We start from the raw sequence: 12641 nt of genomic DNA, 5'->3' as shown, positions 1-12641 counted from the left end.
AACAACAGGTGCTGGAGAGGATGTGGAGAAATAGGAACACTTTTACACTGTTGGTGGGACTGTAAACTAGTTCAACCATTGTGGAAGTCAGTGTGGCGATTCCTCAGGGATCTAGAACTAGAAATACCATTTGACCCAGCCATCCCATTACTGGGTATATACCCAAAGGAGTATAAATCATGCTGCTATAAAGACACATGCACACGTATGTTTATTGCGGCACTATTCACAATAGCAAAGACTTGGAACCAACCCAAATGTCCAACAACAATAGACTGGATTAAGAAAATATGGCACATATACACCATGGAATACTATGCAGCCATAAAAAATGATGAGTTCGTGTCCTTTGTAGGGACATGGATGAAACTGGAAAACATCATTCTCAGTAAACTATCGCAAGGACAAAAAACCAAACACCGCATGTTCTCACTCATAGGTGGGAATTGAACAATGAGAACTCATGGACACAGGAAGGGGAACATCACATTCCGGGTACTGTTGTGGGGTGGGGGGTGGGGGGGGCGGGGACAGCATTAGGAGATATACCTAATGCTAAATGACGAGCTAATGGGTGCAGGAAATCAACATGGCACATGGATACATATGTAACAAACCTGCACATTGTGCACATGTACCCTAAAACCTAAAGTATAATAAAAAAATAAAAATAAAAAAAAATAAATAAATAAATAAAAATAAAAAAACCAACTGATCACATGGGATCAATAGAAGCCCAAACCTCACCATCACACAATATCCCCTTGTAACAAACCTCCACATGTACACCTGAATGTAAAGCAAAAATTGAAATAAAAAAAAGACAGAAACTAAAAGCTAAAAAGCCTCCAACCAATCATACTACCCAAGGAATAATTTGAAATGGATTTTCACAAAGGCAGATTTGTAAATTATAAAGTAAGGTTTTTAATTTACTTGAGCCAAATTATTAGTCTGTTTACTTTTGATGGAAACAATCAATTACTTGCTCTACCCTGAACACAAGCAACTTCTAAATTGAATGTCAAATATTTGGACAAGCTCAAATTAGCCCCAAAATGTAAATTAACTGAGAAAACTAATTTACCATTTTTATATGCTTTTAATAGCTTTAAAAATCGTCAAGGGCAGGGTTCCACACATGGGCAAAAATATGTAAAAAATTGAAATAATCACTATTACTTTCAAGTGGCTTGTTTTTGCTGCTGTTAAAATAAGATTATTACCGGTAAGAAACCTGACAAACAGACTTAATTTGCAATGAATGAAATTTTTTATCAGTTGGTATAAGAAAAAGACAAACACCAGAGCCACAGTTTCACAAAGGTACTTACTCAAATCAAGTTGATATGTTTTTGTATTTTTAATAAACATTTCTTCTGATTACAAAAATATGAGTTATGTATTTTAAAATTATTTTGACTGCAATTTTTAATGTTGTAGAACTATTATTGGGTTTTTCAATGTGGCATTTTGTCATGTATAAAAAATGTTCAATGATTATAGGCGAAACCAAGACACATTTAGAAAATACTATTACATTCATAAAAATAATTTTTAAAACAACAAAAACATTAATAGAATCTCAGGCTTATGGAGTGTTTATTGTATGCTAAGCTCTGTTTTGTGCACTTTACATATATTAAGTCAGTGGTTCTAATCCAGGCTGTTGGTTAGAATCACCACGAGAACATTAAAAAAAAAATGAGGCCTAGATTCCACTCCCAGAAGAGACTCTGATCCAGACTGCCTGGGGTGGCCACCCAGACATTAGTGATGCTAATGTGCAGCCAGCATTGAAAATGAATACATTAACGCAATACTGACAAGAGTCCTCGGAAGAGGGTACAATTATCTTCATTTTAGGGTAAGGAAAATGAGACACACAGTTCACAAGCAGCAGAAATGGGATTTGAACCCAGGCAAGCAATCTGTCTCCAAAATTTATGCTTCTTTACCGCTAAGCTCAATGACCAAACGCCACTGAATATTTGGAGGATAGTTTCACTGCTGTTAGAAAAAAAAAAAAATCGCATAACCCTGGCTGAAAAAACAAACAAGCTCCTGGTCTCAGAATTACTCTGGTTTGCACATGACTGGGACGCTGACCACACCTTAGCCGGTACTGAAATCAGTGATTTCACTGTTTACTACTAAAAGTGATCTACCCAGTTGGATAACTTAGTGCCACCCCAGGATCCCTCCTGCAGCTGGAAGGCTGTACTTCTTCCTTACCCTTTATTACCAAAAAAGTTCATACAAATAATGCAGGTACAGAAGCCAAACAGGAACAGTTTTTCAACTGTTATTTGTCCTCCAGGGTAAATAGCCTTGAAAGTTCAGACACCACTTGCCAGCAGTTTTCTTTCCTGCTCTCCTCACCTGCTGTAGCTCAAGTAGACGTTAACAGAACACTCAGTTAAAAGAAGGGAGAGAGAGGGGAATAGAAAGAAACCGAACTGTGTTGCTATCACTTGGTTTATCCGGCTAGCAGTCACATGAGTAACAATCTTGCACAAGATTGTTACTGTTAGACCATAAAGCATTCTTCCTGCTGGATCAGGTGGCTGCAGAGGTGATCTGTCTCAATGCCAAGGGCAAGAAATAAGGCAAGTAGAATTTAAATGAGGGAAAAATAGATAATGGCACCATATCTATTTAGAGAGGAGAAAGAAATACTATCCTCTGAAATGCACACAGTGACAGAGGGTGACCCAGGCAGTTATCAGTTAACATGAGACCAGGAGTGTAAAGTATGGGATTTAAACCAGTGACTTGCAAGAAATGAGGAAGCAGAGAGGCAGGGAGTCCCAAAGTGCCATCCACACATTCCACACTCCATGGATCTGTGCCGTGTCACTGCACTGTTCAAATACAGCATCTCATCATATGACTTGATCAAAGAGATTTAGCCAAGATGTGGAGCCCAAGAGGACATTTATTGAGCATACTCTGCTAAGCACCATGCTTTGGTACATGCTAGGTTATCTCATGTGATTCCCCACAAAAAAATCCTAAAAGCAGTGGGCGAGGGTATTATTTCCCAGAGCTATTCTAAGGTAACTCAGCTATTAAGTTGGTAGCATGGACATGAAATGAGGCTTGTTTGTTTCTAAAACCTGTGGTTCCTTCCATGCTGTGACACAGTCTCCCCAACTCATTTGTTTCTATCCTGGGTTTCATATTTATTGGGTACAACCTACCTCAATGAAGGCACTTCTGAGCCACCAGAGGTGGCAAGGAAAACAAGGCATAGACTTGCTTGCCAGCAGGAATCAGACTATTCTGAGATCCTAGAGCCATCCATAAAAGCTCATTTTTGTAATTTCTTGGGTTCTGCTTCAGCAACCTGAGTTCTTCTTTCCTAGCTTCTGGCTGCCTGATAGATTGGCCCAACCATCACCCCTCACATCCCATGCAAATGACAGTGCCCAACTGTAGATATTTGCCAATTACTCCACGGAAAATTCTCCCACCCCAAAGAGAGTCCAGTCCATTTGACATAACTGTATACAAAAGTTTTACTTCTGCCTCCAACAGCTGAGTCTAAGGTTCATGGGGCCATTTTTGTCTTTTGTCACCCTCTTTTTGTTGCTGTTCTCTAGGACAATGTCATTAGCAGATCAGAGAAAGACGCCTCATTCATACACAAGAATTTGCTGAGTACACGCTATGGAAGCAGGAATGTCCTAGGTGCTGGGAACATAGAGATCACTAGGATTAAGTCTTTATTTCAAATACCCTAGAGTTCTGCTCACCTGTTACAAGGAGTGCTACCTGAGAACAGAGTCCAGAGATTCTGAGCAAGAGCACCTGATTTCCTCATCGGGAACTTCCTTAATGGGAGAGCCAGGACAGCAGCCTAGCTTTGGCAATTTGGCTCCATTCTGCTCTCTTTATTCAAACTATTGCCTATTGTGTACTGTCTTCCATAGGTGTCTCTTCTGGAAACTGTACTGTGTTTTCCCCCTCGATCTACCTCTTTTTAAAAGCCAGACCCCCTCTCAAAAGGGCAAGCTGATAAAAATGGAATGTCGGGGCAGCTCATACCCTCTCATCGACGGAGGCGGCTGCCGTGTCTAAGCAGCAGGTTGGAGACCCACCCAAGGATTAAATAAATGAATTAACAGTTAGAGAGAGAATGTTTTTCAGGCAATATCCTTTGGCAGGATTGTAATTCGCATTCAGTCAAGCTCCCATTTCCCCTTGGAGAAAAACCCATTTAATATGAGAGGACAGTGTGGCTTATTTACCCATTGTCATATTTGGCAGTTCTCAAAGTTGCAATGCACCTGTTACTAAAACTCCGGAGTTGTGTCAGAGCCTCAGAAACAGTAAGAGTGGGGAGAAAGTGAAGGAGGTTGAAATTGAAATTTAGGTTAATTTTCACAATTACCTTTGTTCACAGTTCCCTTTCTATTTTTCAATAATTTTTAGCAACTTCTGAATTCTTACACTAAGTTATCAGAAGGAAGGATTTTTTTCTTTGTGGCTTAAGAGTTTCAAACAGACAAACAAAAAATCAACCATCTGTTTCCCTAATTTCCAAGCCAATCAGCCAGGTGTTAATTACTCCTCTTGTCAGAGTAAAAGCTGAAGCTTCCATGAAATGTTCTGCTAGTTTAAAATGAGGCATATTCATTTACTTATACACAGAAGTACAGTTTGAGAGTTATGAATTTTTATAGTTGGTAGCAGATTAGCTCTAATGGCCAGTAAGAAAATAAACATGCATCAGAAAACAAAAATTAAGCAACTATACATACCCAAAGACAAACTTTTTTAAATGCCCAAGTATACCAGATTGAACCAACAGGGATGTGGGGGTCAGTTTCCCGGAGACCTGGAGCTCCTTTTCATTGGAGTACTTACCCACATAAGTAGAATTCCCATTTCCTGCGAGAGTACCTTCAGGACAGCTCCAGTGCTGCAGTGCTGAGAGACTAACAAAACCAAATTTTAAAACTACTGGCAACAGAATGATAAGAATGAGCAGCATAATCTTGATGAGTTTGAACTTTCAAAAGAAAACAGCTTGATTTTGCTGGAGCATGACCTGGGCAAGGTGAGTATGACTGACCCCAGATGCGGCTGCCTGAGCGGGGGCCTCAGCCCTGGGACATCTTTTACTCTCCTGTCGTGCTGTTGTCCTCCAAGCTCTTTCTTCAACTGAGAGACCTTCTGAATGCAGCCTGCCAAGGGAAGCCACAGGAAAGATTTCTTTATCTATGTTTCTTTGGAAGCCAATAAGAAATACCTGACACCCTTATGACAAATTTCACAGAGTTTAACAGCCCTGCCCTGGCTGACTTCCCTGTGACAGACAGAGCAAGGCAAAGGCTTAGAGAGGAAAAAGAAAGGAAGAACTGACGGAAAGTTCCAGCCACAACCCTTGGATTGGGGCTGAAAGAAGAAATATGGAGATAGGATTCCTCTCCCAACACAGTTTCTCTTTTTGAAAAGTGGAATGACTCAGCTTTGCTTTTTAAAGCTCTTCAGGCTCCACCTCCTTTCCTTTAGTGACACTTGAGTGAGCCTCTGTTTGCAAATGAGAATGTGGACAATTCCTCCACACAGGAAAGTAGGGATGGCTGCCAAAGAGGAGATAACTTGCTACTCACCATAAATATCCTGGGCAGAACTGGGAGAGAGGAGTTAGGGGGCTGTGGAGGTGCTCATGGTGAATGGCGGGAACTGCTAAATATTGGCTATGTTTTAATTTCTGGAAGGATGGAGACAAAATTAAACCATGCAGTATAAATCGATAATGAGCAGCACTGCTGATAGTTTGGATTGATAATAATTGATCATTCACATGAGCAATAGTAAAGATAGTTCACCTTCAGCCCATTATTTGAACGAAATGTCAATACCAGTGCACATTCCAGGAGCTTTATCTTATTTTTCTCTTTCTCCTGTATAGTTTATAGCGGAATTTGAAAGATTATTCTTTCCAAATCAAAGGGAAATCCCTGAAGCCAAATGAAGAGATACAGTATGCACAGACACCATTTCTTTCAGCATGAGCATGATAAAACATCACGAGGGGCCAGGAGTGCAGAGAAAGGAGTGGATTGTTATTATAGGGCCATTGGAAAAAATAAGCTAACAGTGCAAAAGCTGGGAAGCACTGGAAATCCAGCACAGAGGAATGCTGTTCCTTCTCAGATAATTTAGGCTATTTTTTTCACATCTCTGTGATAGAAAATAAGAACTGGACATATCTGTTAACTGTCTCCTCAACCACTTTCTACTTGGAGCAACAGCGGTTATTTCTTCAGGAGTACAACTAGGGCCCAAAAATACCCAGAAGGCAAACAACTTATAGCAGATTTGATTCACAATGGAAATTTCTGTCAGTGTACTCCATCCTGGAAAATGGACTTTCATTTAAGTTACCCTGAGGTAGTGTTCCAAGTGCTAGTCAAAATGTATGTAAAAGCAACAGTCTCAAAAACAACCGTCACATTAGTGAACACCCAATTACAGAGGAGAACAGACTAACTCTAAGCCTTTTACTCATACTTAATTATGTCCTGGTTATTCTCCAAAGACTGGGTCACTTTCCTGAAACAGCTTAAGTCAGGATTTCTCCTATTTCAGCCAGCCTCTGCCAGGCAGCTCTGAACCCTTACAAGAAAAACAGACCCTGGGGAAGGGGGAAAGAGAAGTCCTTTCGGTGGATATGTGGAATATTCCATTGCTTTCTGGACTCAGTCAGACTCAAGACTCATAATGAGCATCCTACAGATAACCTACACTGACTCTTCAAGTTACTAACTTTATTAATAAGCTTACCTTTCAGCACAATACATTGCCAGCATCCCAGACGACAGCAATGGAAGGGGCTTAGAGGACAATCAAGCATCAAGCTGTGCCAGTGGAGTGGAGTGGAGAGAATGAGATGAAAACAAACATGAAATGATCCACAGCTCTGTTCTGTTTGGATTTGGAATCTCTCATATTATTTTTGGTTGGAAAAAGGTTTGCTTTCTTAATTACATGTCACCTGGGCTAATGTTGTCATTAATGTCGAGTACAAGCCCCCTAGCAGATGACAGAGTCAACAGAGGTATAGCAGATGCTATGGCTGATGACTGATGATGAAAATCAATCCCAGCAAAAAATCATAGGACAGAGCTACCCAACTAGGAAGGATTTCCGGAGATATTTAATAAGTTTATATTCCGGCCGGGCGTGGCGGCTCAGGCCTGTAATCCCAGCACTTTGGGAGGCCAAGGTGGGCAGATCACACTTCAGGAGATCTAGACCATCCTGGCTAACATGGTGAAACCCCATCTCTACTAGAAATACAAAAAATTAGCTGGGCGTGGTGGCACATGCCTATAGTCCCAGCTATTCATGAGGCTGAGGCAGGAGAATCGCTTGAACCCAGGAGGCGGAGGTTGCAGTGAGCCGATAACATGCCACTGCATTCCAGCCTGAGTGACAGAGCAAGACTCTATCTCAAAAAATAAATAAATAAATAAATAAATAAGTTTATGTTCCTACTTCTAGATAAAACTGAACCTTTCTTGCACTCAAGAAAGGTTGAAATAAACTCTTTATTTTAAAATTGACAAGAAATGCACTATAACATAGGTTTGAGCTGCCAAATATGTTTTAATTTCTGGAATTGAGTTAAAGTAACTAATTCATTTATTAATTAAACAGCTATATATGATAGGAGTACAAGAAACAGAAGTCGTGGTCCTTAACATCAACAGCTTGCTGAGGTTGATTAACAGCAACAACAGAAAGTATGAGTATGAGCTAATGAATGACCAGCCACCAAGTATGTGACTGGTCACATACTGGGTGTCAGGAAAGAAGGAGGGGAGCTGCAGTGTACTTTGGACTACAGCATGCAGTGTGAAGCTCTGTGGGGTAATTAGGATGCCTCAGAAGGACATAGAGAAGGAGAAGGGTCATGCTGACAGGATGTGGACCAGGAATGGACAAAAATTATTTTTCTTATTTAATAGTTCCTTAGATCCTGAAGGGACACAACTGGGTGGGGGAACCCTGCTGGCAGGCCAGTGAGAAAGTTAGACATTAATAGCAAGGAGATAGCTCTGAATGGTTATAAATGTGAGTGGACAGCAATAGGTGGAAGGGACTATTGGGGCATATATTTATGTGTGCTAGTCACAAAATTCTAACTTTTCGGATGAAATTTCCTCATTGAAACACAGTGCACCTAATTCTCCTGGGTTATGTATTTACTGTGCTCAGCACCTCTTACTAAATCATTGCCATCACCACACCATCAACAGATTACCTCCTTAATTACAGCATGCCTCTTCATCATTCTCCCAGGTATTTTGGTTTCTAAAAATGTAAAGGTTTAGGGAAAGAATTCTGGATTTCCCAAAACAATCTTTCCCCAGCCTTCAATTCTGCTCAACCTATAAGAAGTACAGTACCATTAAATGAAGAGCACTTCAAGTGCTCTACAAGGCTTGACAAGAGAACTAGAGATACCGTAAACTGCATATAATGAAACACTACTTGCTGGAAGTAATGAAAATGCAGACCACTATTTGCAGCTCTTATTATATGTATAAAACTGTGAATCAGCCTGGGCACGGTGGCTAACGCCTGTAATCCCAACACTTTGGGAGGCTGAGGTGGGTGGATCACAAGGTCAGAAGTTCGAGACCAGCCTGGCCAATATGGTGAAACTCCATTTCTACTAAAAAAAAAAAAAAAACAACTGTGAATTAGTATCCTCTTTGCTTGCCACTCAAAACTGGAAAGATGTATAAAATAGATGGTGGAGAGAAAATATTTGAGTTGATGATACAGATTATTTCAATTTTAAATACCAGAGAAACAAAACAAATTAAGTTGCTTTCCTTCGGTTTTCCCAGGCTGATTTCTAATTAAGATGCATTCTTTTTCATTTTCATTAAAGTAAAATTTATATAAAGTGAACAGATCTTAAGTGTACAATCTGATTAGTTGTGATAAATGTACATATACACTTCATCAATACTTCAAACTGTCTTTTTAAAAACACCATTTTTGGTAGAAATTTCCAAGCATAGAACATTTCCTTTATAGTCAAAATTTTCCATATACTCCTTCAAGTGAATCCTGCTCATAGGTAACCATTGTTCTTCTTTCTCTCATTATAGATAAGTTTTGTCGGTTCATGAACTTTATATAAAGGCAATCATACAGTACGTTCAACTTTGGGTCTAGCTTCTTTTGTTTAACATAATGTTTTTGAGACTCATGTAGGTTGTGCATATCAGTACTTTATTCTTTTTTATTGCTGGGAAGTATTTTTATATGAATATAGTACATTTTGTTTATCTATTCTCTTGTTCATGAACCTTTGGATCGTTTCCAGGTTTGGCTCAATGAATGTTTTCATTTCTCAGCAGTTAATACCTAATTACTAGTTCATAGGGTAGATATATGTTTAACTTCATAAGTAACTGCCAAATATTTTTCCAAAGTGGCTGTTCCGTTTTATACTCTCCCCAGCAATGTATGTGAGATCCACTGTTCCATGTTTTCACCCACATTTGGTATTGTTAGTCTTTTAAATGTTAACCATTTTTGTACATGTGACACAACACATTGCAATTTTAATTTGCCTTTTCCTAATGACTAATGGTACTGACCATCTTTTTTTATGTTAATTGATCATTCATATATACTCTTTTGTAAGACATCTGTTCAAACCTTTTGCCTATGTTTATTGTATTGTTCGAAGTTTCATTATTGATTTGTAGAAGTTCTTTATAGATAATCTAGATTCAAATCTTTGTCAAATATTTGTGTTACAAATATTTTTTCTAGTTTGGGGCTTATGTATTCCTTTTCTTTTTCTTTTTTAAGAAAAGGTCTCACTCTATTGCCTAGGTTGGAGTATAGTGGCACAATCATAGCTCATTGTAACATCAAATTTCAAGCAATCCTCTTGCCTCAGTCCGTCAAGCAGCTAGGATTATAGGTGCACACCACCATGTCTGGCTAGTATTTTTATTTTTTTGTAGAGATAGGGGTCTCACTATGTTGCCCAGGCTGGTCTCAAACTCCTGGCTTCAAGCAATCCTCCCACCTTGGCCTCCCAAAGTGTTGGGATTACAGGCATAAGCCGCCACACCTGCCCTCTATTTATTTTCTTCATGGTGTCTTTTTTTTTCCAATAGGTTTTTGGGGAACAGGTGGTGTTTGGTTACATGAATAAGTTCTTCAGTGGTGATTTCTGAGATTCTGGTGCACCTGAGCAGTGTACACTGTACCCAATGTGTAGTCTTTTATCCCTCATATCCTTCTCACTCTTTCCCCCAGGTCCCCAAAGCCCATTGTATCATTCTTATGCCTTTGTGTCCTCATAGCTTAGCTCCCACTTATGAGTGAGAACATACAATGTTTGGTTTTCCATTTCTGAGTTACTTCACTTAAAATGATGGTTTCCAATTCCACCCAGGTTGTTGCAAATGCCATTATTTCATTCCTTTTTATGGCTGAGTAGTATTCCGTGGTATGTAGGTACCACATTTTCTTTATCCACTTGTTGATTGATGGGCATTTGGGCTGGTTCCATATTTTTGCAATCGCAAATTGTGCTGCTACAAGCATCTGTGCACAAGTGTCTTTTTTGTATAATGACTTCTTTTCATCTGGGTAGATACCCAGGAGTGGAATTGCTTCATCAAATGGTAGACTTACTTTTAGTTCTTTAAAGAATCTCCACACTGTTTTCCATGGTTTACATTCTCACCAACAGCATAAAAATGTTCTCTTTTCACCACATCCGCTCCAACATCCAGTATTTTTTTTATTATGGCCATTCTTATAGGAGTAAGGTGGTATCTCATTGTGGTTTTGATTTGCATTTCCCTGATAATTAGAGATGTTGAGCGTTTTTTCATATGTTTATTGGCCATTTATATATCATCTTTTGAGAATTTTCTATTCATGTCCTTAGCTCACTTTTTGATGGGATTGTTTGTTTGTTTGTTTGGTTGTTTCTTGCTGATTTGCTTGAGTTCCTTGTAGATTCTGGATATTAGTCCTTTGTTGGATGTATAGATTGTGAAGATTTTCTCCCACTCTGTGGGTTATCTATTTACTCTGCCAATTATTTCTGTTGCTGTGCAGAAGCTTTTTAGTTTAGTTAAGTCCCATTAATTTACCTTTGTTTTTGTTCCATTTGTTTTTGCACTCTTGGTCATGAAGTCTTTGCCTAAGCCAAAATCTGGAAGGGTTTTTCCAATGTTATCTTCTACAATTCTTATGGTTTCAGATCTTAGATTTAAGTCTTTGGTCATCTTGACTTGATTTTTGTATAAGATGAGGATCCAGTTTCATTCTTTTGCATGTGGCTTGCCAATTATCCCAGCACCGTTTGTTGAATAGGATGTCCTTTCCCCACTTTATGTTTTTGTTTTCTTTGTCAAAGATCAGTTGACTGTAAGTATTTGGGTTTATTTCTGGGTTCTCTATTCTGTTCCGTTGGTCTGTGTGCCTGTTTTTATACCAGTACCATGCTGTTTTGGTGACTATGGCCTTTTAGTATAGTTTCAAGTCGGGTAATGTGATGCCTCCTGATTTGTTCTTTTTGTCCAGTCTTGCTTTGGCTATGTGGACTCTTTTTTTGTTTCATATGAATTTCATGATTGTTTTTTCTAGTTCTGTGAAAAATGACTGTTGTATTTTGATGGGAATTGCATCGAATTTGTAGATTGTTTTTGGCAGTATGGTCATTTTCACAATATTGATTCTACCCCGCCATGAGCAGGAGTTTTGTTTCCGTTTGTTTGTGTCAGCTATGATTTCTTTCAGCAGTGTCTTGTAGTTTTCCTTGTAGAAGTCTTTCACCTTCTTGGTTAAGTATATTCCTCTGTATTGTATTTTTTTCAAGCTGTTGTAAAAGGAGTTGTGTTCTTGATTTGAATCTCAGCTTGGCCGCTGTTGTTGTACAACAGGGCTACTGATTTGTGTACATTAATTTTGTATCCTGAAACTTTGCTGAATTCATTTACCAGTCCTAGGAGCTTTTTTGGATGAGTCATTAGAGTTTTCTAGGTACAGGATCATGTCATGAGCAAGCAGCAAGAGTTTGACTTCCTCTTTACTGATTTGGATGCCCTTTGTTTCTTTCTCTTGTCTGATTGCTCTGGCTAGGACCATAGTGTCTTTTGATAAGGAAGTGATTTTAATTTTGATAAAGTTCAATTTATCATTTTTTTTCTTTTGTTGTTAGCATTTTTTGTGTTCTCTTTAGTGGTGATTTGTGAGATTTTGGTGCACCCTTCACCTAAGCAGTGTACACTGTATCCAGTGGGAATTGCATTGAATTAATAGATTTTGCAGAAATTATAATAAATCATTCTATTTTTTTCTAGGTACTTTTGAAGTTTTTGCTTTTTGTGTTTAGGTTTGTGATTCATATTAATTAATGTTCGTATATTATGTAAAGTTGAAGTTGAAGGGTTTTTTTCTCCATTTAGATATTCAATTGCTTCAATGTCATTTTATGAAGAGAGTTTTCTTTCCTCTTGAATTGCTTTGACACTTAGTGAAAAATCATTTGACCATCTATGTGTGGGTCTATTTTCAGACTTGATTTGTTGACTGCTTTGTCTGTCCTCATGCCAATACCATATGGTCTTGATTAC

At 38.8% G+C, this 12641-nt stretch overlaps 1 protein-coding gene across 4 annotated transcripts in view; it reads right to left on the bottom strand.

Moving 5' to 3' along the window:
• The window catches only part of EGF (epidermal growth factor), a 100926-nt gene extending 95927 nt beyond the window's left edge, over positions 1-4999 (bottom strand). For all 4 annotated transcript variants that reach the window (XM_032171701.1, XM_032171703.1, XM_032171705.1 and 1 more), the window contains exon 1: positions 4873-4999. In XM_032171701.1, the coding sequence (XP_032027592.1) occupies positions 4873-4999 (127 nt within the window). The remainder of the gene's footprint in view (positions 1-4872) is intronic.
• Positions 5000-12641: the final 7642 nt, after the last annotated feature.

Source organism: Hylobates moloch, unplaced genomic scaffold, assembly GCF_009828535.3.
Source record: "Hylobates moloch isolate HMO894 unplaced genomic scaffold, HMol_V3 SCAFFOLD_3, whole genome shotgun sequence".
Taxonomy (NCBI): Eukaryota; Metazoa; Chordata; class Mammalia; order Primates; family Hylobatidae; genus Hylobates; species Hylobates moloch.
This window is presented reverse-complemented; position numbering and strand designations above follow the sequence as displayed.